This window comes from Mixophyes fleayi, chromosome 1, assembly GCF_038048845.1.
Source record: "Mixophyes fleayi isolate aMixFle1 chromosome 1, aMixFle1.hap1, whole genome shotgun sequence".
NCBI lineage: Eukaryota > Metazoa > Chordata > Amphibia > Anura > Limnodynastidae > Mixophyes > Mixophyes fleayi.
The window spans coordinates 233,436,042-233,460,918 of NC_134402.1; the positions used below are offsets into that span (position 1 = coordinate 233,436,042).

A 24,877-nucleotide genomic window follows, 5' to 3' on the forward strand; every position below is an offset into this window, starting at 1 on the left:
AAAAAGAAGCTATGACAGAAAAGGGAATGTTCTTTCCTGGGGAAAGTGTACATTTTACTCCCCCTTACTGCCTCAGGCATGAATGGCAGCCCATGGTTTTATAGTTGTTGTTAAATCTATACAAAAAGGTAGACATTCCCTTAGAAGATAAAAAAGAAAAATCCATATTATTTACCCCTGGTCTTTTCCATTTCCATCTGTCTCAACTGGTGCTCCCAGGTCCCCATCTCATTGTCGACTTCTTCATCACTATCATAGTCATGCTGGTGCTGTTTCAGAGCCTTCTCCCACATCAACTGCATATCCTGCATGGCTAGCTTGTGTTTCATTATCATGTCATACATCTGTTGCATCTGAGAGAGAGAAGCTGGTTAAACACCACTGGCCTTGAAAGAGACATATCACTTCACAGCTAGCAGTAACAAGGGCTAAAATATGCTTAACGCTAAGCAGATCAATATTGAACATTATCCAAAAAGAGGTTTATTATTCAGTGCCATACTGAAACTGTACTAGAATATCATATTACTCCCATGATGTCATATCCTCTCTAGGGATTGTCTAAGACTAGTTGAGTGGACATTGTACATTTGTGTAACTACATGTACATAGGTTTCTTCCTCTTACCTCCTGCTGCTCCTTCAGTTGCTTCTTCTGGGCCTCTGACAGCTCTGTTACTCCCACCAGCCCCACAGGTTTTCCCTTCTCATAACCCAGGCCTTTCAGATCCTGGACTAAACACAAGAAAAGCAGAATGCATAATATGAGCTCCATGATTAAAAGTGCATAAAAATAATGTTCTCTGGAAAAACATCAAACTAAGTTTTTGTTTTTTTTAAATCCAGTATTTTTATTGGAATTTTTCAAGATACAAACATATCAAACAACAAAAAGAAAAGAAAAACAATCGCATACATATCAGAATTAAATGACACAATTTACAAGATTTCAGTAAAGCATAATAACAGTATATGTGCTATACTCATTAAGGATCATACATCGTAAATGCTTATACATAAGTATGTTACACATGCAGGGTTTACCACACGGACTCAGATATTTATTATAAGAACTGCGGGAGCCATACATTTAAGTACTGGGAGCATCTGGACTAGATGACACAGGGTAGAATGGAGACTCTAACCATCTGCACCATATTTTCTCAAATTTCTTCAAAGTCTGTCTGCTAGTATAAACAAATCTCTCGTGCCTTATGGTGGTATTAACCAGTGCCTTCCAATGTTTAACCTTGGGACTCGTCGGGGCCAACCACAGCCTCGCTATACAGACCTTAGCCAACATCAATAACTGTGAAATGTACATTTTTGCCAGTTTATTAACTTTACCCTTCAAACGGATCCCAAAGAGACAAGTGGCCGGTGAACGAAGAGGCACTTCAATTCCAGTAACCCGGATACATCGCCTAACCCTGCGCCAAAAGATTTGTATACATGGACACTCCCATAAAAGGTGCCAAAAATTAGCATTCACCGATTTGCATTTCGGGCAGTTAGGGGTAACATCAGGACGAAATTTTGCCAGTCTAATAGGGGTAAAGTAAGCCCTGTGTAGGATAAACACCTGTATTTGTTGAAATTTTAATGACGAAGTATAACCGTTAGTACTGTCTGTAACCATTCCCCACTCCTTGTCTGATAAAGAGCCAATATCTACTTCCCACTGATTCCTCAAATCATTCAAGTCATCTACAGTGGATTCACACAAAAGACAAGAGTACATTTGAGAGATCAGACCCCTATGACCCAGGGCCTGTAGTTGTTTCCTCAGTGGAGCCACACCAATCCCCAGTGTCTTCCCCTTAAATTGTGTGTTTAGGGCGTGTCGTAATTGAAGGTAAGAATAAAACATTGTTCTGGGTACAGAGAATTCCCCAACCAGCTGTTCGAAGGATTTAAGTACATTTGTGTCGTAAAGTTGACCTACCGACACCACACCCAACCGAGACCACTCCCTGGCCCCCTCCACTGTGTTCAGTTCCTCAAATGTCAGTCTGTTTCATTATTTTATTACTGATTGTCCAAATCTTGACTGCCTGGATCAATAGCGGAGGAGCCCGCATGCCAAGCCGCCCTGCCAGCAGTGACTGTAAGGGAGTGTGATTAGAATTAAATTGGTGTACCAACACCCAATGTAGATCATGGTAATCGGGGTAAGAAACCCATGCCTTAAGGTGAACCAACTGAGAGGCAACTTAGTATAGTTTCAAGTTAGGTAATGCAAAGTCCACCAGAAACTCTGGATCTGCACAACGAGCTGAGCTTGACCTTAGCCCTTCCCCCTCCCCAAACCAATGAAGTCAGATAGCTATCGATGCATCGGAAAATGGAGGGTGGGATATATACAGGTGACTGCTGGAGTATATACAAAAACTTTGGCTGCACCACCATCTTAATTAAATTTATCCTGCCGGAGATAGACAGCGGGAGCTTCCTCCACACATGAGTCTTTCTTTAAGGTATTCAATCTGGGGCCGCAAATTAAGTTTTACATATTCAGCGGGGGCATTAGAGATCCATATTCCCAAGTACTTGAATTTCGATGCCCATTTTAACTGCAGGCCTTCTAGCATTGTCAAGGGACATTCCCATCCCAGGGGGAACACGCTAGATTTATACCAATTAATTTTTAGGCCAGAGAAAAAACCAAATCCATCAACCACCCGCAGCAGATGTCTCAGGGAAGTGTCGTGGTCTGAAAGAAATAGCAGCATATCATCTGCATACAGTGCCACCTTATCCTCTCTATGCTCTGATCTAAGTCCCACAATTTCTCTATCATGCCGGATCTTACAGGCCAGTGGCTCTATTGCTAATGCAAACAAGGCCGGAGACAACGGGCATCCCTGTCTAGTACCCCGTTCTAATTGAAATTGTTGAGAGAGATGCCCATTGACACAGACCCGCGCCACTGGATGCGAATACAAAAGTCTAACCCATTTTATAAATTCCGGGCCCACTCCAAATCGGGACAGTACTTCCCACAAGTACGGCCACTCCACCGAGTCAAACGCATTGGCTGCGTCCAAGGACACCACAACTTCGCTCTCAGAGGAAGGTGACCGCACCTGCAGGAGAGTATACAGCCTTCTAAGATTAATAGACGTGGCCTTGCTGGGCATAAATCCCATCTGATCCGGATGAATCAATTCCAGCACCACTCTATTCAACCTCAGAGCCAGTAATTTAGCCAGAATCTTAACATCATTTGACAAAAGTGAAATCGGGCGATAGGACTCAGGGTACAACGGATCCTTCCCTGACTTAGGCAGCACCACGACTATTGCCTCTGCCACTGAAGGGGAAAGAGCGCCAGTCTCACCCAGCTCGCTGAATGTATTTAACAACCTAGACACAAAAAAGGGACGATGTTTTTTATATAATTCAATTGGAATTCCATCTACTCCCGGGGCTTTACCGTTGGGGAATGACATAATAGCTATGTCAATCTCTTCAAGAGTGAAGGGCGAGTCCAAAAACTCCCTACTGTCATTGGAGAGAACAGGAAGGGAGATATCATTCAAGTACTGCTGTAACGTATCCACGTCATACCCAACCTGTGACTTCTATGTATTAGAATAATATTTATGAAACACCTCAACAATATCAGGCATCAGATACCTCTTAACCCCACTGTCATCACAGATAACCAGCACTGCAGCATCCGCCCTTGTCAGATAAGCAAGAAAACTACCGTTTCTATCGCCCTCTGCATATCGTACATGCTTAGAAAACAAGAACTTACGTTTGGATTTCTCAAATACATAATCTACCCACTCCCTCTGGGCCAACTCGCCTTACAACCTCAGTTTTGTCCTCTATGTATTGTGCTTCTGAGGATTTACACGTTTTCTCTAGTATCTGTTCTTTTTGTCTGGACGACTTTTTAATTTCAGCTACACCAGCAATTAATGTCCCCCTCAGGAAGGCCTTGAAATCGTCCCAAACTATAGGTGGCCTAGCTGTGACCAGATTATCTACAAAGAAGCCTTCCCACTGTGTCACCAACGTCGCTCCTGTACCCATCAAGGAGAGCCAGAAAGGATTTAATTTTCAAAAGGACTGGCCTCTATCAATTGCAAAATCAATAGATAATCAGAGAGGCAAGTGGTCAGAGATCACTCTAGCCCTATATTCCACGCTCCTCACCAGCGGTACCATAGAGTGTGACAGCAGAGACAGATCAATTCTTGAAAATGCATTGTATGATGTAGAAAAGCATGAGAATTGGACCTCTTCTAAATGCCTCAAACGCCATACATCTACTAACCCCATTTCCTCAACCAAAGCAGAAAAAGCCGACTTCGAGTTGCCAACTACAACATTTTGCTCTCGCCACCTATCCACCTCTCTATTAATCACATTGTTGAAAGCCCCTATACAAATGACTGGAACCTCTGGTAACAATGCCATGAATTCTCCACATTTCCTTAACACCTAGCTACTATACGGTGGGGGTATGTATACCGCGAACAGAATCGTCAAACTAAGTTTTAGTGGAAAAATAAAAGTAAATAAATAAAAAATGTGTTTTTTTTATTTCTTATTGGTTTGCTTGAAGGAGTCTACACAAAAAGTTTGAATAGGTTAATGCTGGGCAGACAAACAGGTCTGGCTGTCTGTGGTCCATGAGTGGGGCCAAAACAATCAAGGCGGTTTCCAGATTAATAGGATTTTTTTGTCTAGGTCGAAAATCTGGCAGGCCAATCACCTCAATCAGCTTGTGTGTGATCATCTGCAGAACACACCGATTGGGCCAATGTGATTTGGTCTCTCTACTGCAACATCCGTCTTTGGAATTAGCTCCACTATCTAGACGGAGTATGCCAAATGACCAGATTTTTGTGTGGGCAAATCAGGAGAGGGAGTAATCAGGATGCACTTATAAACTGCTACCTGCCTGCTTACTTTGCAGCCATCTTGATCACAAAAAAAATTAATGTAGACAAATAATTTGACAAATTAATAAATCTGCAACAAATGTATTGCCTTTGCATTTTTATAAACATAACCAGACAATTCAAATATAAGGAAATCTCTTAATTAAAGCATGATTTTTTTGTACATTGTCCTGCAGCATATAGTGAGAAATATCACCTGTTAAAAGACTTGTATCAGGGGGCTCAGGGGTGGAAGCAGCAGGAGGCAGTTCCACTTTCTCCTCCTCTGGCCCCCAACGACTTTTTCTCTTCTTTTTGGAAGTGGTTTGCTCCATGGATTGTTGCATTGAAGGATTAGCAGTTGAAGAGGACGTGGGGTAATCAGACACATTAGTGCTGGGCTCTGGCGCCAACCTGCGCTTAAGTCCAGGTGCTAACAGATGGTCGGCTGAGGATATTTTGGCACGTCTGAACTCCTCCACCTTTATTTTATAATACTGGTATCCTTTGCCATGTGGCTCATACAGAAACCTTTAAATGACAGGAGAAACAAAAACAATTCTAATAAATTCTACAATGAATGACATCATAAGTTTCAGGGATTTGCAACCATGAAGTTTGAGGACCAACAGGGAACGAATATAAACCTTCTAGTTATATGATGAGGATCTATCAGGTGAAGTCTTTAATCCTGCTCCTTCTCATTAATATAGCTAGCCAACAACTAGAACTAACATAAGTCAAATATCGTATGTGTGTTATGACATAAGAGCTTTACGCAATATAAAAAACCTCTAATGAGAAATAAAATTATCTAAATATTTTTCTTAATTGCAAATAAAAACAGACAACAACAAATTACATTAATATTTGCCCCTGTTGCCAATATAAACTCTGGTGCAATGAAAGGTCACATCATTAACTGAACTCCACCTGAGTAAAATTAAAGAGTATTAGTGAATTTAAAATAAAATAAAAAAAAATTCTATCGAAAGATCTCACACTTGGCTAGTGTACTTCTTCTTCATTACAAAGATCAAAGAACATTCAAAACAAAAATCAGAAAGGGTTTTTAAAAGGCACCAAACATGGGAAGATTCTAAGAAGATTGCAAAGATTTCATATCACCCAGAGCACTGTCAGGTCTATCATAATGAAAGAGAGAATATGGCACAAGTTACTGTGGAATTGTCCAAAAAGAGGTCATCTGCCAAACTAAATACCCGTGCGAGAAAAGTACTTGTGAGGGAGGCCACCAAAAACTATAAGGCAACTTATGTGGCCTTTAGGTACTAGACAAGTTATAGCTAGACTCTGATGGGTTATATGGGCAATACCTCCACTTTTACTTTTCAGAAGCTTCAGTAAATCTACAAAAGCTTAACTTTTTGGCCTCAAGCCTAACACTATGCATCACCCAAGCAACACTATCCCAACTGTAAATAATGATTGCATCTGCATAAAGATCTGGAAAATACATATTAATGGGTGAAAATAACTATTCAGATTTGCTAAACTGGTAACCAAACAGACCCTCAGCTGTAATTGCAGCTAAATGTGCTTCTACCAAGTATTAAAACAAAGAGGAGGAGAGAAAGAAAGAAAAAGAGAAAGGAAGAGACAATAATAGGTGTCTTAACTGAAATGTTCAATAGAGCTATGTTTGCAAATATACATCATTCTCGCTGGGAGATATATATACACACATATATATTTATTAGTTACCTAAATGCAGGATTTTCCCTATTATTCTGCAGAGCAATGGCTTCCACCTCTGGACCTCCATCTGCCACAAATCTAGCCAACTTTTCTGCAAACATCTTCATTTCTTCATCTTCCGGGACTGGGAAAACGTAAGATATAGTAAAGGTATAATACAAATCCTACTAGACAGCAAGCCTGATTTTCTTTAAGAGAACCATACACATCTGTGGCAAATTATATATCTATCCATCTCTATCTTATATCTTTTTTTCCTCCTTTGGACGAAATTGATCCTAGTGTGTGTGTGGTAGAGAATTTAGAGTGTAAGCTGTCAGGACTAATGTAAATCGGTAAGTATACTCTGTAAAGCCTTACCCACAACCCAATGTGCAGACATCATGCGGACCTCGGACATAGCCACATAGGGAGAAAAACTGTTGCAGAACAGAGATGGATAGTTGCTGCTTGGCATGCTATTAGCATACTGATTGCTCTATGTATCTGTCCCTATCCCAGGTAAACCAGCTACAAGTTTTAAAACCCCTGTATTTAAACAAAAATAGACTTGTCACAGAAGTCCTATTTAAATGCAATGATGAAAATTAATTATCAGGTATGTCAGAAAAACTCCCCTTAATTTAGCGCTATCTGGACTCTCAAACAAAATCAAGGTCTTGTTGAAAGGGAGTTCATTAAAGCAATGTTTTGTTTTAAGACATTATTTAAAAAAAAAAAAAAAAAAAAGAAAAAAGGCTAAGAACTCTCACTTAGGATGAACAGTCCTTTTGATGATACCATCAAGGATCAGGAAATCCTATTGCACCACATTCTGCTGAATGCTGTTACACTCAGCTGTGATCAGGTGGTTCACTTATGCACAACATATATGGCAGACATCTGAACATAATAGAATTTCAAACAGCTTCAGTATTTCTTATTTACTGCCAGTCTCACTCACCTTTACTTGGTGCTACCTTCTCCAGATCCTGACATTTTTGCTTACACTCCGCTAGCTTCTTCCTGTAATAGAGGAACTCTGGGCTGCTGTGATCATGTAGAAACCTGAACAGAAAGGTTGTGGATATTACTTTTATATTCTCAACAAGCGCCAAGTAACATCTTTTAGGTAAAAACATTCATATTCGTATTATGTGGCACAGCCAACGATGAGTAAGTTGACCTAAGCTAATGTACAAAGCTTGACCTAAAATGCGGTATTAGTGTGGTCTCTCTCAAGGAAGGTGTATGTATGTTTTGTGCTGGTGTCCGTGATCTCTTATCAGCGCAAAACTAATGATACTTTATTTTAGATGAGCACCTTTTTTAAAGCAGGTATTTAAAGTGTATCTATTGATTGTTAATCCTTATTTAATGCAAGCATTGTTCATGTCTTAGATATTGTTCTACAACACACTATTTACAAGAAATCTGGCCACATTGAACTTGTTTTGACTTCACATATCTTAATCAGCCACACCTGAACCTCTCCAGACAGAACTGCTGAGATATTTGTTATGCAGTATTAAGCAGTGGTCAGGTATCTGTAATGTCAGCATTGCTTTCGATTGTTTTAGCTCTGAATATCAATTGAGCATCGTTGTTTTCCGTAATGGATAGCAACAATATATGCTCACTTAAAGATGCATCATAATAAAAAATATTTAATTGAGTGACGTCTACATTTATTTTTAAACAAGTACACAATGAAATAATAAAAACAAAAAATACATATTTATGTTAAATAAAAGGATTTTCTTTATGTTAAACCTTTTTGCTGTAGGCCTGAAATGTCATTGCAGAAGTCTGTGGTGTTTTAGAAGAAGTCACCACTGGAGGACAGAATTACAACTAAAGTTTTAACTCAAGCTACTTTACACAGCCCCATCACTGAAGCATTTGCTTATGTAAAAAAACAAAAACAAAACCCAGACAAATGTAATAATTAGGGGATAAAGCCAGATATAAACTAAACACACACAGCAGTGCCAGAAACATTATTTCAGTGACCGACTGTCCAGTGCAGTGGAATTTTATGACATCTTACAAATAAATGATTATGACTTACTGTACTGATATTTCGAACTGTTGAAAAGTTTTTATGGATTAAACAAACAACAATCTCTTGTGAGCCAACATCAGTGCAGCTATACCCAGCAGCAAAAGAACAGAAAAAGCAACAGAGTAATCGCAATGGGACTGGCACGTACAAGATCAAAAGTAATCAACTTGAAAGTGAGACTAACAAATGGCATCCGCCATAATATTACAGTTTGCTCCGAATGACGCAGAACAATATTGCCATTGTAGCAGCGATAGAATTCTTCCTTAACAAAATGTTATTTACAGAGTTAAGATACTATGAAGAATGCATAAAAACAAACATTTATTTACAACTAGGCATAATCTAAAATTCTTGAACAGCAAGAAAGGTCCAATGCAAGTAAAAGTCCAATTTCATAGTAGTAAAATATATCATTGTACTATGTGTCAAAGAATTGCATAATATTCTGGCAAACTGGGATGGACAAAATCACAAGGATACAGGGAAAAATAGGATTTTTATTCCCACAATAAATCTGTTTCTCTGATTCCATCTAAGGGACACTGCTATCGTGGATTGTGAGAGTGGTTGTGGAGTTGACACTTAACAGCTTAACTTTGTTAATGTAGCAATGCTGACAAAACCCTCCCCTCTGCAACCCCCTGTAGCCTCTTCAGGCCAAGTATAAAGCTCCAAGGAAGCGGAGTCAACAAACCAGCAGAAGAGCAGAAGGAAGGGAACGCAGTGTTCCTCAGATGGAATCAGGGAAACGGATTTATCATGAGAATAAAAATCCACTTTTCTCCTATCTGGGGGACACTGCTACCATGGGGACATTCTAAAGCAGCCCCCTTAAGGAAGGGATCGCTCTGACAGCCCGGCACAGAGCATTACTGCCAAAAGCAGACTCTGCTGACCCAAATACATTGAATTGATAAAATTTGGTAAAAGTATGGACCGAGGACCAAGTGGCCGTCCTGCACAACTGGTCAGCTGTGGCCCCATTTCATGCACCCCAGGACGCCCCCACTGAACGGGTAGAATGGGCTACAAAGCGATCTGGCACAGGTCTGTTAGCATTAATAAAAGCCTGCTTAATAGTAGAAGTAAGCCACCTAGCAATCGATTGCTTAGAGGTCGGCCATCCTCGTTTTGAGAAACAAAAAAACAAAAAATGAATCTGTGTGGTGAATCTTAGATGTCCTCCTGCCATAAATTGTAACAGCCCTAACCACATCCAGAAACTCCATGGAACCTGTCCCTGAAAACTGTGAGACACTCGTGAACACTGTAACCACTATTTCTTGGTTCACATTAAAGCTGGAACACACGTTTGGTAGGAAAGCCAGAACTGTTCTGAGAACCGCCCTATCATCGTGAAAGATAAGATATGGTTCACGACATGAGAGAGCACCCAATTCAGAAACTCTACAAGCCGATGCAATAGCTAGTAGAAATACAACTTTGATAGTCAAGAACCGTAATTTTGCAGTTTGTAATGGTTCAAAAGGAGGTCATTGAAGCATATTAAGCACCAGTTTAAGATACCAGGGTGCCGTTAGTGGAACATATGGAGGTTGGATATGCAGGATTCCTTGCAAGACGACCCTGACATCCAGAATGTCTGCCAAGCGCAGGTGAAAATACACTGAAGCTATCCTGGAGAAAAGACGAAAAGCAGCCGTGAGGCATGGTTGGCTCTCACACCATTTAATGTAGGTTTGCCAGATGCGGTGGTAAATAAAAGCCGAAACTGGCTTTCTAGCCCGAAGAAGGGTGTTCACTACTCGCAGAGAGAAACCTCCGGACCTCCACAGGTTGGGCTCAACAACCATGCCGTTAAATTGAGCCGAGGCAAGTCCTGCTGTGTGAGAAGCAGATCCTCTTGAAGAGGTAACTTCAGATCCGGACCTACCGCTAGCCCCCGAATATCTGTGTACCAATCTGGTCGTGGCCAAGCGGGAGCCACTAGTATGACTGGGACCCCCCCTTGCTTTACTCATCGAAGGATGCGGGGATTCATAGGGATAGGAGGAAAGAGGTAACCCAGCCTGAAGTCCCATAGCATCATTACGTCGATGGCCACCACCAAGGGGACTCTTGCTCGAGAGCAAAACTGTGATATTTTCCTGCTGTGACGAGATGCCATTAAGTCCAGAGCCGGGATCCCCCACCGTAGGAGCAGAGAATGGAAGACCTCCAGATAGAGCGACCACTCGCCTGGCAATATTGCATGCCGGATGACATAGTCTGCTTCCCAGTTCTGGATTCCTGGAATAAAAATTGCTGAGCTAACAGGAACGTGATTTTCTGCCCAGGTCAAGATCTGAGCCGCCACCCTCATTGCACCTGCACTTCTGGTGCCCCCCTTTCTGTTGACATAAGACACTGCTGTCGCACTGTCGGACTGCAGACAGACTGGGTGCCCGTGAAATATTGTCTGGGCCCCCTGTAAGGCCATTAGCATGGCTTTTAGTTCCAGAATGTTGATGGGAGAGAAGAATGCTGAGCAGTCCAGAGTCCTTGGAGCCGTAAATGAAGAACCACAGCCCCCCATCCTGTCAGGCTGGCGTCTGTGGTTACCAAGATCCAGGACCATGGGGCAAAGGACCTTCCTATTGTCAGATTGTCCTGAACCGTCCACCACCTGAGGAAAGCCTTCACCTCTGGTGACAAGCAAATCAGTTGTCCCTCTAATTTCAGGTGGGATCCTGAACACTTCTTAAGAGGTCCCATTGGAAGCAGCGCGAGTGAAGTTGACCATAAGGAATGGTCTCGAAAGTCGATACCATCTTTTCTAATAGACACATGCATAAGTGAAATGACAGTCTGCGGCAGGTCATAAGCAGAGCCATCAGGTTCCTCAAGGATTGAGATCTGTGCTCCGGAAGGAAAACATTTTGCTTGTTAGTATTCATGACTAGTCCCAGAAAGGTAATTTTCCGGCACGGAATCAAACAGGATTTTTCTCGAATTATGAGCCATCCATGCGTCTCCAGGATCCCGATAGTGAGGACCAGGTGCTGATTTAGCAGGTGAGCTGAGAAGGCTTTTATGAGCAGATCGTCCAGATAGGACACTATTTACACTCCTCTGGAATGAAGACAGGCTGCCATTACTGACATTATTTTTGCAAACACTCTTGATGCTGTCGAAAGGTAAAATGGGAGAGCTTGGAATTGATAGTGAGACAATCCCACTGTGAATCTGAGATGGGTCTAGTGAGCCCTCCAGATTGGTATGTGAAGGTAGGCGTCTTTGATGCCTATAGACGCCCTGAATTGATCTGGTTCCATTGATGATGGATTTTATTCAAAACCTGACCACCTGCAGGTGCAGATTTAACTGTTTTAGACTTAAAACAGGTCGTAACGAGCCATCTGGCTTTGGGACCAAAAAAAGAGATTGGAGCAGAACCCCTGTCTTTTTGGTGTTCTGGAACCTGGCAGTTGGCTCCGACTGAAAGAAGAGAGGCAACACATATAACCACTGCCTCTTTCTTTGGAGGGTCGCGGGGCAAGCTGGTTGCAAAGAACCGTCTAGGGGCCGGACCTGTGAGGTCCATCATGTATCCTCTCGTCATGATCCCTCAAATCCAATGGCATGCTGAGGACACTGCCATTGATCTTTGAACAGTAGCAGACGTTCACCCATTCCCGCAGCCGCGAGACCGTCATACTGACGTTTGTCCGGAAGCTTGGGAGATGGACATTTCATGGAGGAAGACCTACCTCTATATGATTGTGCTCTAGAGGCTGAAGGTCTCGTTCTATGTGTCTGGCCCCGGCCAGAGGAGCCCCCACGAAAAGACTGTCTAGATGAACCAAACCTTGGTGGCTTAGGTTTTGGGACATTTACTGGGAGGAAGCTTCTTTTGCCTTATGTGGCATGGCAAATGATGCTGTTCACTTCAGGGCCGAATAACACTCCCCCTGAATGAGAATTCTAAAGACCATTTAGATTCAGTGTCCACATCCCAGGAACTGAGCCATAAAGTACTCCTGGCCGCTACTGCCGTTGCAGAAATAGATGAAAAAATGGAGGCTGCATTCTGGGCGGCCTCGTGCAAGTATACGGAAGTCTCCTTGTGATGCAGGACGAGGGGAAGCAATTCCGAATTTTGCAGACCCACTGCTAATTGGTCAGCCCATGTTTCCATAGCCCTGGCAACCCATGCCGATGAAAACATAGCTCTGAATTAAGTACCAGCTGCAGTGCAGATAGACTTTAAAAATCCTTCTATCGGGCGTGGTCTGGCAGCCATCTCGGTCAGCCACGCTTTGTTAGAGCTCTGTGGAACTCAACCTCATTTTAGGCTCCTTGCCGTCTCCAGCCCTCCCATAAAACACCTCCCTCCTCCACCGGCACCTTAGGCTGCAGCCCGGACATGTTCTGGGGGCATTTGGCATTCTTGAGGCCTAACCAGCACTGAAAAGCCATGGCCTCCGTTTTAGGCTCCTTGCCGTCTCCAGCCCTGCCAGCCCTCCCATAAAACACCTCCCTCCTCCACAGGCACCTTATGCTGCGGCCCGGACGTGTTCTGTGGGCATTTGGCATTCTTGAGGCCTAACCAGCGCTGAAAAGCCATGGCCTCAATTTTGGGACCTACCGGACGCCATCTTACCGGCCCTCCCCTCGGACCTTCCGATTATAATATTTGGAGCAGCACTCCCCCCAGACCCTCTCCCCATCAAGATTCCCTCCTGCCAACTGCTTGTGGGCGACAGCTAGATTGCGGTGTAGATCGTGGGCCGATTACAGCCTTTAACAGGGTCTCTTTCTCCTGCCTCTAGCCATCTGCAGGGGGAGGCTGTGGACTCCCACTCTGAGAAACCTGAACGGCTGAGCCTCAGTAGGCCTTTCCCTCTGGCTTACCTGTACCGCGCTCACCAACATCTTCCACAATGGTACATTCTGTCTCATCTATTTGTGGCACCTGCTCTGAGTAAACCATGCCGAAAGGGGACATAATGGTATTTACGCGCACTATTACCGTAATAGAATGAAATACAGGCACTTACTCACAGGAAAACAGAGATACTAACTACTCTATGACAGAGTCAAAAATTAGTATCCCTGTAAGATTATGTGTCATGCAATTAGTATTCTATTTTAATAAAAATGCTATTGCAAAAAAAATTCAATTTCAATATACCCCTATGTTATAGAGATATAAGAAAAAGTGGTACTTAGCCTTCCAATCAGGCTAAGATGTCTTTTTGGAGAGGAAAGGTCTGTCAGCAGCTCGGTGTCCCTGAGAAATGGCTGCTGCTCTTTTTCCCAGGCAGTTGTTTTGGCGCCCTTTCAATGGTTCCACTGCTACAGACTGTGAGGAGGGACGGTCTTCTTAGTACCCTACGTGCAGCAGCCTTTTCCTGCTCTTCGTGTATTTTCTGCTGGCAAAAAAGCAATCTGCTGCATCTATAATATGCAGCAGTCGCTTGTAATATTAAGAGTATAGCTCCCTGGCGCTCCACGACAGTATAAATAATGTAACAATTTTAGAGTAATATAAAATACTTTATAGTGAAAAAACATATACATTATAGTTTCTCTGGCCAGAGTAAAATTCACCAATACATAACAAATAGGTTATGCATAAAACCACTCAATCTCCAGGATACATACAGCAGGAGTGTTTGAAAAAACTGCTTGTCACAACAATTTGCTTTTTATACCTCGGATGTGTTTGGGTATTAATCGTATGGTGTAAATAGTTTAAAAGTCTTAACAGGTTCAAAGAATATCACAACGAGTTAAAAAAATGGGTTCCAATCTTGCCCTAATACCCTGCATATAATGCTGACTCACGGTTAGTAGAGATAGATCTTTCCTGTGCTGTTAGTCCTGGTCATTCGTGATACGGAGAAAGAGCTTGGTTCCGGAGTGTATGAAAGCCAGTGTGCGCATGCGCAGCATCTCTAGATTTTCTCCGGAGGAGAAATGCCTACCTGTTCTTTGGTTCCGCTTCGCGGGTAAATGAATAAGTTATCCAATAGAATTGTAGAAATCCGTTCGGTCTTCCAAGATGACAGGTAGAACAAGGGTCAGTATGATTGTCTTAATAACTAACGCGTTTCACCTCATGACATGAGGATTCCTCAGGGATAGTTATGTACAAGCGTCTGACGGAGGTTCCATGTTTAAATATCCCTTCTTCTAACCTTGTAAACCTCGCTTGTAATAGATTCCTGGTGGCCGTCCTGTTGGTGTACAAGTGCCCCCCCTCCATTTCAAAATTGCAGCCCCTGGCGTTTTTATTACCGGCGCTCTTTGCCGTTTTTGGCAGCGCCAGTATAGAGGCCCTTGATCAGGATGGCAGCGTAGAGTTTTGAAAGTGGAAAAAAAAAAAAAAAAAAAAGAAAACTTTTCGATGTTAGTGAGAGCGGCTGACTCTCACTGTCTGAATAAGTGTGCTCTATATTATTAGAACAGAGCACACTGCTGCAAAAAAGTAAAGTATAAAAAGGAAAGGAAATTCTTCCTATCATTAAATTAAGCCCAACTCCCTTGGGCACTTAACTAGACTGAAGAGGCTACAGGGGGTTGCAGTGGGGAGGGGTTTGTCAGCTTTGATACATTAAAAGTTAACCTGTTAAGTGATAACTCCACCTCCACTCTCACAACCCATGGTAGCAGTGTCCCCCAGATAGGATTAAAGAGAATTATATTGTAAACCCTGATGTAAAGCTTGAATTACAGACAATATGGTTTACTTAGAAGAAAAATACACAGAATAAGGTGATATTTTATAAAATAAGAAACAAATTTAAGATGGATCACAATAAGGTTCCTGAATTAAGCTTAGAAATTAAATTAATAGACAATGTGAAAAATCTACCAATAGGATAGGATGAGAGTTACATTATAACAAAATAAACTTTTGAGATTAGAAGTGCATTTTGGGATCGCACTACAAAATATCATCTTACTCTTTGATAACTGCTTTCTGCAAAACACAGCTCTTTGCTGTATGTAACTTGCCAAACAGAGATACATTAAAGAATGTTTTACCCTCACTGGCAGAATTAGGGCAGGTGGAAGGAAAATGTGTGCCGTTGTGAATGCCATTACAGCATGACTTTTTGCCCTTATGAACTATTGCACAGGACCCTTATAGCAAACTACCAAATTAACACTGAATTTTTTGGCAACCTGGTCATTGACAATGGCACTTCCGGATGCCCCACTGCAAGATGGCGCCGGATGTGCAGTTAATTAGAATTTTTAGTCATAAAACCCTTCATAATCTATAACTCAAAGAGGTGTAACAACATCAAAAAGCCAAACCTGCTACATGCAGTGTTTTCTAGCCTGAATACAGCCTAGCAAGGACAATGAACATTACCAATATGAGTTGCTTATCTAGCTGTGTAGTATTTGAAAATTTATACATCACTGTGTTACCAAAATGCACTGCTTTCATGTTTTTTATATATATTGTGCCCAACACTTCATTTTACCTGTTAACATGCTGGTATGACACACTGCCATGTAATGAATGAGCAGGCTAATTGGCAATCAGAAGTCAGACTAGTAAATCAGCTGAAAAACACAGTGTGCAATGCTAACTTCTAAAGAGCTGCACAAAGTGAGTTAATCCACTACAATGCTGACAGCTACACAGAAACTAAAGGACATAAATGCACATTGTAGACACCCCCAGTAATTGTGTCAGATTCATGCTAACTCCAAGAAAGCAGTATACAAAAGGAGAGCAATATTGCTGAGAAATATAGTATTGTGCATGGGAGATAATACATGTAGCACCCCACACAGTGAAAAGACTGTATAAATATACTATATAACAGAAGGGAAGTTCTCATTTATAACAAGCTGTCACAGTTTACCCTCTGCACACAGTGATGATATCTATTAGAGATATTATCTCTATTAGAGATTGAACCCACACACTGTGAATGAGAATAGTGAATATGCTTCTATTACCTACACATGCCAAGCCGACGCCCCCACACTGCCTCCACTCCCATACTTCAGTGGCCATATGTGCTGCCCTCTAACATTACATTGATCCTAAAACAATACATTTAATCGAAGAAAAAAACCACATTTGAATTAACAAATTAGTGGGCATTTTAAACAAAGTTCTACAAGCAAATTTGACAAAGCCAGAAGGAACTGGAAGCCACCTGTTGCCCATCACTGCTGTACATCAACCCTAACAGGAAACCGGGTTGAATTCAGCAAATAATGTGAAAAAAATGGCATAAAGCTAGATAACTAATCCAGCCAAGGATAGTGCAGCAGGAAAACAAATGTGAGAGTCAGGTTAGCAGGCATGAGCACCTGTTTACAGCTATACAGATATTTTTATTTTTTACAACTTTTACCTCTAGGAGGATGCAGAGATAGCCAGCTTGAAATCTAGGACTAAACTGTGCCGATATCATTCTCTAGCATCCAGGGACAGAGTGAGACAAGCAAAAATTGTCTTCATATCTTTAAGGGACCTAGCCAATCACAGGTTATATAGGGTAGTCCAGAAGCACTGTCAGGGAAACCCCAGCAGGATGATCTTCAGTCAACAATGAGTGAGCTAGCCCAAGCATAGGTGCTGAAGCAAACTTCCCAATTATAAATAATAAAAACCCCTAACTACTCTATACGTGGAAAATTAGTTGCATGCCACTAAGCACCTACAAGCAGAACAACGAAAAAAAAAACCTATTGAGAGTTGGCGGAGCTTGGGGGTCGGAGTAGGCGGCAAAGCTGTAGTACTGCCCTACAGTGGTGATTATGCTATTAAGACACCCCAGTATAGAGCCAGAATAGAAAATGCACACGTATTTTGCCATGCCAGAGAGATCTGATTTATAAAAGGGACATACCTTGTGATGCCATACGGCACTAGAAGTAAATGGAAATTATTTTAAAGAAGGCAAGTTATTTGTGCAGTACAACTTAAAACGTTATATTCCAACAAAAATCTAAAAGGGGGACATTTATGAAAACTGAACCAAAAAGAAAAAGGTTTTGTTGGCCATAGTAACGACTCAGTCGTCTGCTTTCATTTTCTATATTGCACTACAAAATTGGATGCCCATTTTACTTCTGCATTGGATTTCATTTTGTACATTTCTCTTTTAACACGCATAAGAGTAGCAAAACCTCGACCTATTCAACACACCTTTCATTTCTAAACAATATCTGATAGTATTTGTCACATTAGGAATAGGTGTAGCTTAAACAAAACTATCATAGTGTAGTATAAAATAAAATAAGCTATTTACAGTTGCATGCTGCATGAAGACCATGTGTTTCCAAATATTATAAACAAATATAAAAAAATACACACATACATTTAGTGAAACTCCAAGTTTTTATGGTTCTAATTTCCTTTTTTATTTTTTTGAGTCCCTTCCACCATTATATTCAATTAGGTATCAAAAGCTTGTCTTCAGACACTTGCTTTCCATTGCCCAGTAAACATCATTCAGTTCTGATTGCTCAACCAACCAGAAATAAATGACATTCAAAGGGAAGCCAGCTCTTCCCCACCAATGTTACACACTGTCATGTAGTGCTTTGCATACTGTGTACTTTGGTTGTTTGGGAAACTCTTTAATTTGTGACAAGCTGAGCGATAATAAATCAAACATTGCTTGTCGGCCAATGGCAATGGCCAATATCTGACAATGATTGGAAGGTACTAGGAGCTGTATTCAATGACAAGAGCTCTTTAAACTTTTTGTTGTTATTTTACACCATTTTTTTAGCCCCCCCCCCCCCCCCCATGAAACTGTAAAATCGGTGTTTCACTGTATCCCTATCCCTGAGATGAGAAGTAAAATGATTTAAATTAGCAAAAATCTCAGTTGTGCATTCTCATTAAAAATATATACACAATACCGATACAAGTTAAAAAATAAACTTCTTTGTTTAAATACAATTTTATTTACTGTTGTAATACATTTTAGTCTTGGTGATGCAGCTACCACTTGGCAAATGTCCATTACTCAAAATATATTCTATGAGAAAGCAAATTATTCTGGCAGGAAGCAGTATGACAGAAGGCAGATCACAATGGACAATATTTCAAAATATCATGATAGATCATTTTATTAAGTACACATTGGCTTAAGTGCCCCAATTCTCCTCTGGCCTTGTATGTAATAAATGCAACTTGGACATATCTAAATATAGAGAACTTTGATCAGTAAACACTGACACATTTGCAACTGTTTCGAATCTCTTTGTTCTATGTTTGGTGCAATCAGTGTCAATTGTCTGTACGACTACATCTGTGCAGCAAAGCACTGACAGCAGTGTGTACATTCAGACTTATATTACATTCATTAAGGCAGTGGACAGAACAGGAAAAAGGGGAAATAAACCTTCTACGGTCCCCAATCCCTGTTACATCATCTTCTTCTGGAAGATGCAGGATCTCTTCTCCATAAACCTGCTATAAAGGACGATGTCCAGTGACACATTTTATGTTTTAAGGTTTTCATTACCCATAATAATATTTCACAATTACATAAGACTTTAAAGCACCTGTGTGTCAAAAAAGCAAGATTAGTGCCCGGAGGGGACAAAAAAAAATAATTAAAACTGTATTTAAGCCCACGCTGAGACAGCATGATATTCATGCATGTATGTGAAGGTGCATGAGATTGACGTGATTGGAACAAGTTTTCAAAGCACCTCAGTGCTGCTAGATCACATATAATAGAAATCTAATGCTAGCTCATATGGTACAATAATGAACACTGGTTATCCAACAACAGATCACTAATACAAATCACACAAAAGCTGAGCATAACGCTGGAACCAGAGGTAATCACGGACAGCTCAGCACAAACCCCAGCAGATATTGCCATCTTGTCAAGACGTTAGAACCTAACTAATTCTAACCTGCATAGTTAGTTGATAAGTAAACTTAAAGTGGCTAAAAGTGAAAAAGGTTATATTCTTTTTTTTTAATAAAACAGCCAAAATGTTTAAAAGATCAGAAAGAAAGGATAACCATTATTTGTGGTTGACTGTTTGTAATGCTGCCTTAATACGATTCTGAACCCTTTGGAAATAACACTTGCTGAAACCGGTTTCTTAATATGAAGAGACCAAAGTTTTATAGTTAGTAGGTGAGCACTGACATTTATTATTATTATTATTATAGTATAAATACCCCCTCCCCTACGCCAATACTCACCCAAAGGATGGGTTATCCTTGTAATCTTCCATTGCCATTTTTTCCAGCTCTCTGCCCCCTTCAGCTACAAAACGAGCCAACTGCTCCACCACCTTGCGGGTTTCAGAGTCCTCTGGGGGTGAAACTTTAAGCAGGCTGTCAGTACTGGGATTCAATTCACACAGCAAACAATCAACAGGCATTTAACTTCTAGGAAGAGCACCAGAGCAGAGGAAGGGAACAAAGCAGGAATGAGACAGCAACACATGCTTAGCTTGTCAGCTCTTGTGGTCAGCATTCCTGTACACCATATCCTGTTCAGTAACCTCTCTACTCAACTTCTTTTCAATCTCCCAACTCATATTTATGTAGAATGATAGGATTCTAGTTGTCAAAGGGAAATTAAAATCAAAAGAACAATTTAAAAGCAAATAACCATACAACAATATTGAATTGTGACATACAAAAATGTATTTGTAAAAGTTCCCATTACAAGAAAGAAAAAAAATTAGATCAATGTAACTAGCATGTACATGTGAACATTATCGGTAAAGTTATCAGATAATTAGATATAGAAGATGAACGTTTTTCATTGCGGGGGGGGTAGGGCGCATATGGTTATATATACACAGATCACTGAAAGGCAATGCAATAATCCTAGAGGAGTCGAATAGGACTCTTACAAGGCTTTCTGTAATATAGGCGGAAGCAGGAACACATTTTTAACAGTTGTTTATGGGTATTTATATTAAGGTCGGATGTGCACTTAATTTTCTTTCAACCTTTCTAAGATCACTAAGATGCTGTCATGTATTCTATAATACCTTACAGCAGGCTATATGATGTAGAATTCAGAAGGCAACCGGCCTCTAAGGAAGCATAGGGGAGCACACTTGTCAAATCTGTAGAAATTACTCCTAAAAATGTAGACACCACCAATAAATGTCTAGGTAAAAAAAACTACAGTGTACTTCAAGTGATGCCTTGTCAAAGTACACTAGATGAGCACTGCAAAAAACACCTTTTTTTTTTTTTTGCACTTGTGAGTGCCCACAGGGACAGTAAAATCTAAAGAGGTGCACTGTGCAAAAGTGTAAGTCCAACTTCCTACCACTTTAAAACCAGTCTTTTCAATAAACTTTTCCTTTTTTGTACCTAAAATTTTGCACGGTTTTGTCTCATTCATGGCTTAAGTTAACCATGAGAGCAAGGGGATAATGGCACAGTTATTAAGGGGCAGTTTTCTGTATGTGAAGCTCTGCCAAAGTGGAAAATTAATATGAAAAATGGATCCCACTGAAAGCACAGGATGAGAACTGCAGACCATCAACTCTCAGCTGGTGCAAAATTCAAGCTCTTGAAATTGAATCAAAGTGAAATTGGCTATGCACCACTAAGTACACAAAGGAATGTCACTAAACATGTGCATTCCCCCCCCCCCCCCCTATTTAACTTGGTCAAATAATCTTGCTCCGCAAATTAAATCTTGTTTTTGCAAAGCTCTGCAAAAGTAGATAAATTGTTACGACCACTTTGTACCATGCAAACTTTGGCTACTCTGCAAACACTTTGAAATCAAGGCATGCGGCGGGACAAAGATGCATCTTGGCCATCTCTGTCCACATTTTAAATGCCATCAACTACCGTTTTCTGTTTCTTGTGCAATACTTCTCTACAGAACGAAAGCTGTGCTCATTGTACGAAGTTTATCTGTGTATATGCAACTATGCTCTGCACACACCCTGCTCATACAGATTGCAAAGAAACTTGTTTTTTTCTTTTGTTTTTTTTTTTTAATTACAGCAAGAGTACATTGGTCATGTTCATTACTCCAAATGATTTTGTTACGTAGTGCATTATATACAATGCAAAGCCAGATTATGTCCGCTCTCTGGATAGAACAGAGGCATAGGGGTATATTTACTAAACTGCGGGTTTGAGAAAGTGGAGGTGATGACTATTAACCAATCAGATTCTATTTATCATTTATTTAGTACATTCCACATTAAGACAGATAAAATCTGATTGGTTGCTATAGACACCATCTCTACTTTTTCAAACTCAGTTTAGTAAATATACCCCATGGAGTGTGAAATAAAAGCACACATTGAGGTCACAGAACATGAAGATTACAGTAAAAGGAAACAAAACTGGCTCAGCCTCTAGTTAGATATGTCTTGTTTTATATATGTATATACATAATACTTGTATAGCAGAAATCAAGCTGGGGTTATGTGCTAACCGTGGATTAAATTACACTCATGTTTAGGAGGGGGTTACAGGTGCCTGGTGGTACCTTACCAAGCCAAAAATATATTTCAAAAGATGCTCTGGAAACACCAAGAATAATCTTGTTGTACTAGTTATGAGATTTAAGCCACAACGCATATTGTGCAGTTTTAGATGAATGATATGCATATATAAAATAGTGATGTGGCATTTGACCAAAAGGATTTAACAGCGTCCATGAAAATCTTGTATTTGCAGCTCTGGTAGTTTCCATCCGCATACCTTTTACATTTGGAATACCCATATCTCCAAAAACACTCACATGCTCCTAAAGTACTCTGACAATGTCAGATTGCGAGGTGGCAAAACGCTGGGCTACTGTGTAAAGGTGGAGAAAGTTAAAAATGTATATGATATTTGGACATGCTCAGTAAAGCTTTCCAGTTCAAATACAACAAAGACTAGGGAACAAAATATAGGGACTTTATATTTTATGTACACAGTTATTTTTAGCTTAGTATAACTACCATCATTACCATGTGGTTCGTTACTAAATTATGTTTACTTTGCATTAATAATTATTAATATACGATAGAACTCATTATGTAGTAAGCCAGGAACGGTACATTTAATCTATATTTAAATCTACCAACTTTGGAATCAGAGTCTTTTGCTGAATGGAACATAATCACTTTGTTACCCTGTATACTCAGTTACATAACAGTAGAGAAACATGCAAGGCAATTCTGAGGCAATGGGAGGAAAACATAACAATTACTCATCTACAGAATTGCCACTTTGAACTTAATTGTGCCCAATAAAATGTACTCAATTTTGTTAATAGATAATGAAGTGTGTTCTATTTTTGTGCCAGTTTCTTTTTTCGTTATTCTATATGTAAATTAATGACAAGGCTCTCCATGAAATATAGTGGTCTTATACCAGCGTGGAATTATTTTTGCCAAACTAAGCTGGTGTTTGCTTTGTTTTCCACTTTTTTCTTAAATTACAACTTGTAAAAACCTGGGACCCACAGGATTAACAAGAGCTAATCAGTTTTGTAATATTTTGCCAGTTGACTTTATTTAACCATTTAAAAAAGAGACGGAAGCCCCCAATTACTATATTTATTACAATTGCCCTGGGCACTTAACAGTACCAGAGCACATATGGCCGATCTAATCCTTTTGGTGTCCTCTTCCATAAATACTGCTATGCACTTAGGGGGTGACATGTCCTTTAATGACCAGACCAATTTTCTATTTTTTAGACATTAGTCATAATATTTATTTTAAATAATTATATTTGTAGGGCTCTCTCTGCTGATATTCCCATTGCTGAAAGATGCTAGTCAGAGGTAGTGCTGAATTATGCCAACTTTTACATAATATAGCTTCAATTTATTTTATCAACACCTTTACACCTGATATACTTTATGGTAATCTCTAGTTTGACCTCAAAATCATGTTTCAAACGTATTTCTTAATTGCAGTCAATAAACCATTTTCATAAGACAAATTCAATTCTTAAAATACCACTTGCACACCAGTGTTGGTACTATGGTGACCCAGAACGTACTTTAATTCAATGCATTTTGAATCATATCCTGCAAAAATTTTTAGACCATACGTAGCCCCATACATAACAAAGCAGTGCCTGCATTATCGCAATTGATTGTTCATTTATGTAATGTATGCACAATGCATGTTACAGTGCCAAGCATGTGTATGTTTTTAAAGTTGTCTGTCCATATCTCCAATACATCTCAGTCTCACATTACATTTACTAATTCTGCCACTAGCAAATTACTACTACAACATACCACATCATATATTCTTTCCTTAAATCCCCTCTCACCTTCTGCAACTTACTTTTTATTTCCAACCACTGCTCATAATCCTCTTCATCATCATCATCCTCCTCAGGGGACTTAAAGACGCTGTTGCGGTTCAGTTTAGGGGTCTGCTTAACACGGGAGTAGGACTTCATTTGGTTCAACATGCTCTCGACAGAGGTCCCATGACGTTTTTGTATTAGGAGAGGCTTCTTCTGAGTAGCTGGTAAGCTCCCACTAGAACCTGTTGCTGAGTTTTCTGTGGAGAAAACCCAAGTTACTATAGGAACCAAAAAGCAGGAGTGTTTGGGTCTGTCCTAATTCCTGCTGGATATAATGGCAGCGCTTCAAACAATACAAATGATTATATATATATATATATATATATATATATATATATATATATATATATATATATATATATATATATATATATATATATATATATATATACACACACACACACAAAATACTGTGCCTAGTTAAAAAAAAAATCAAAATGGGATTTTACCATTAAGTGCCTTCACAGACAGTAGGTTATCTTCGACCCATAGGAGGCAGGGCACTGCTTCTCCCTTATAACTCTCCTGCTCCTCCTCAGCTTTCCACTAGCCCAGCAAGGAGACAAGAATAATAATAAGAGAAGCAGATTACAACAGAAAACAAGCATTCCTGGGTGAACTAATGTGAGAGAGGGAGGTGGCAGTATTAAGCCTGTTGCAAGCCGCCTCCCCATGCGGGGCTGGAGAACAGTCCGGTATCATCGGAGGGATTCAAAAGGATCCAGATGGCGAGATCCCTGACTGCAAAGCCCCACAGCCAAGCTCAAAGAGCTCTGGCTGCAGAATAGGAGTCTGTTTTCTTTCAGTGCCCTTCTTCCTTGGGGTGGAATATAATCCCACTGTCTGTGTCCCTCTACTACAGAAGAAAAAAAAACAGCAAAGTATACACCACAACACTCTCAACTGTTTCAATGAGAGTAAAATGTATTTATATAATTACAAAGCATTGTCTCAA

General features: G+C 40.3%; 1 protein-coding gene across 1 annotated transcript in view; it reads right to left on the reverse strand.

Annotated features, from left to right (window-relative positions):
- The window catches only part of SUGP1 (SURP and G-patch domain containing 1), a 51,479-nt gene that overhangs the window by 19,882 nt on the left and 6,720 nt on the right, over nt 1-24,877 (reverse strand). Inside the window, exons 4-10 of the mRNA XM_075207697.1 lie at nt 23,898-24,119; nt 19,819-19,942; nt 7,560-7,663; nt 6,623-6,740; nt 5,115-5,428; nt 628-734; nt 176-353 (exon numbers count right to left, since the gene is read on the reverse strand). Coding sequence (XP_075063798.1) covers nt 176-353; nt 628-734; nt 5,115-5,428; nt 6,623-6,740; nt 7,560-7,663; nt 19,819-19,942; nt 23,898-24,119 — 1,167 coding nt within the window. The remainder of the gene's footprint in view (nt 1-175; nt 354-627; nt 735-5,114; nt 5,429-6,622; nt 6,741-7,559; nt 7,664-19,818; nt 19,943-23,897; nt 24,120-24,877) is intronic.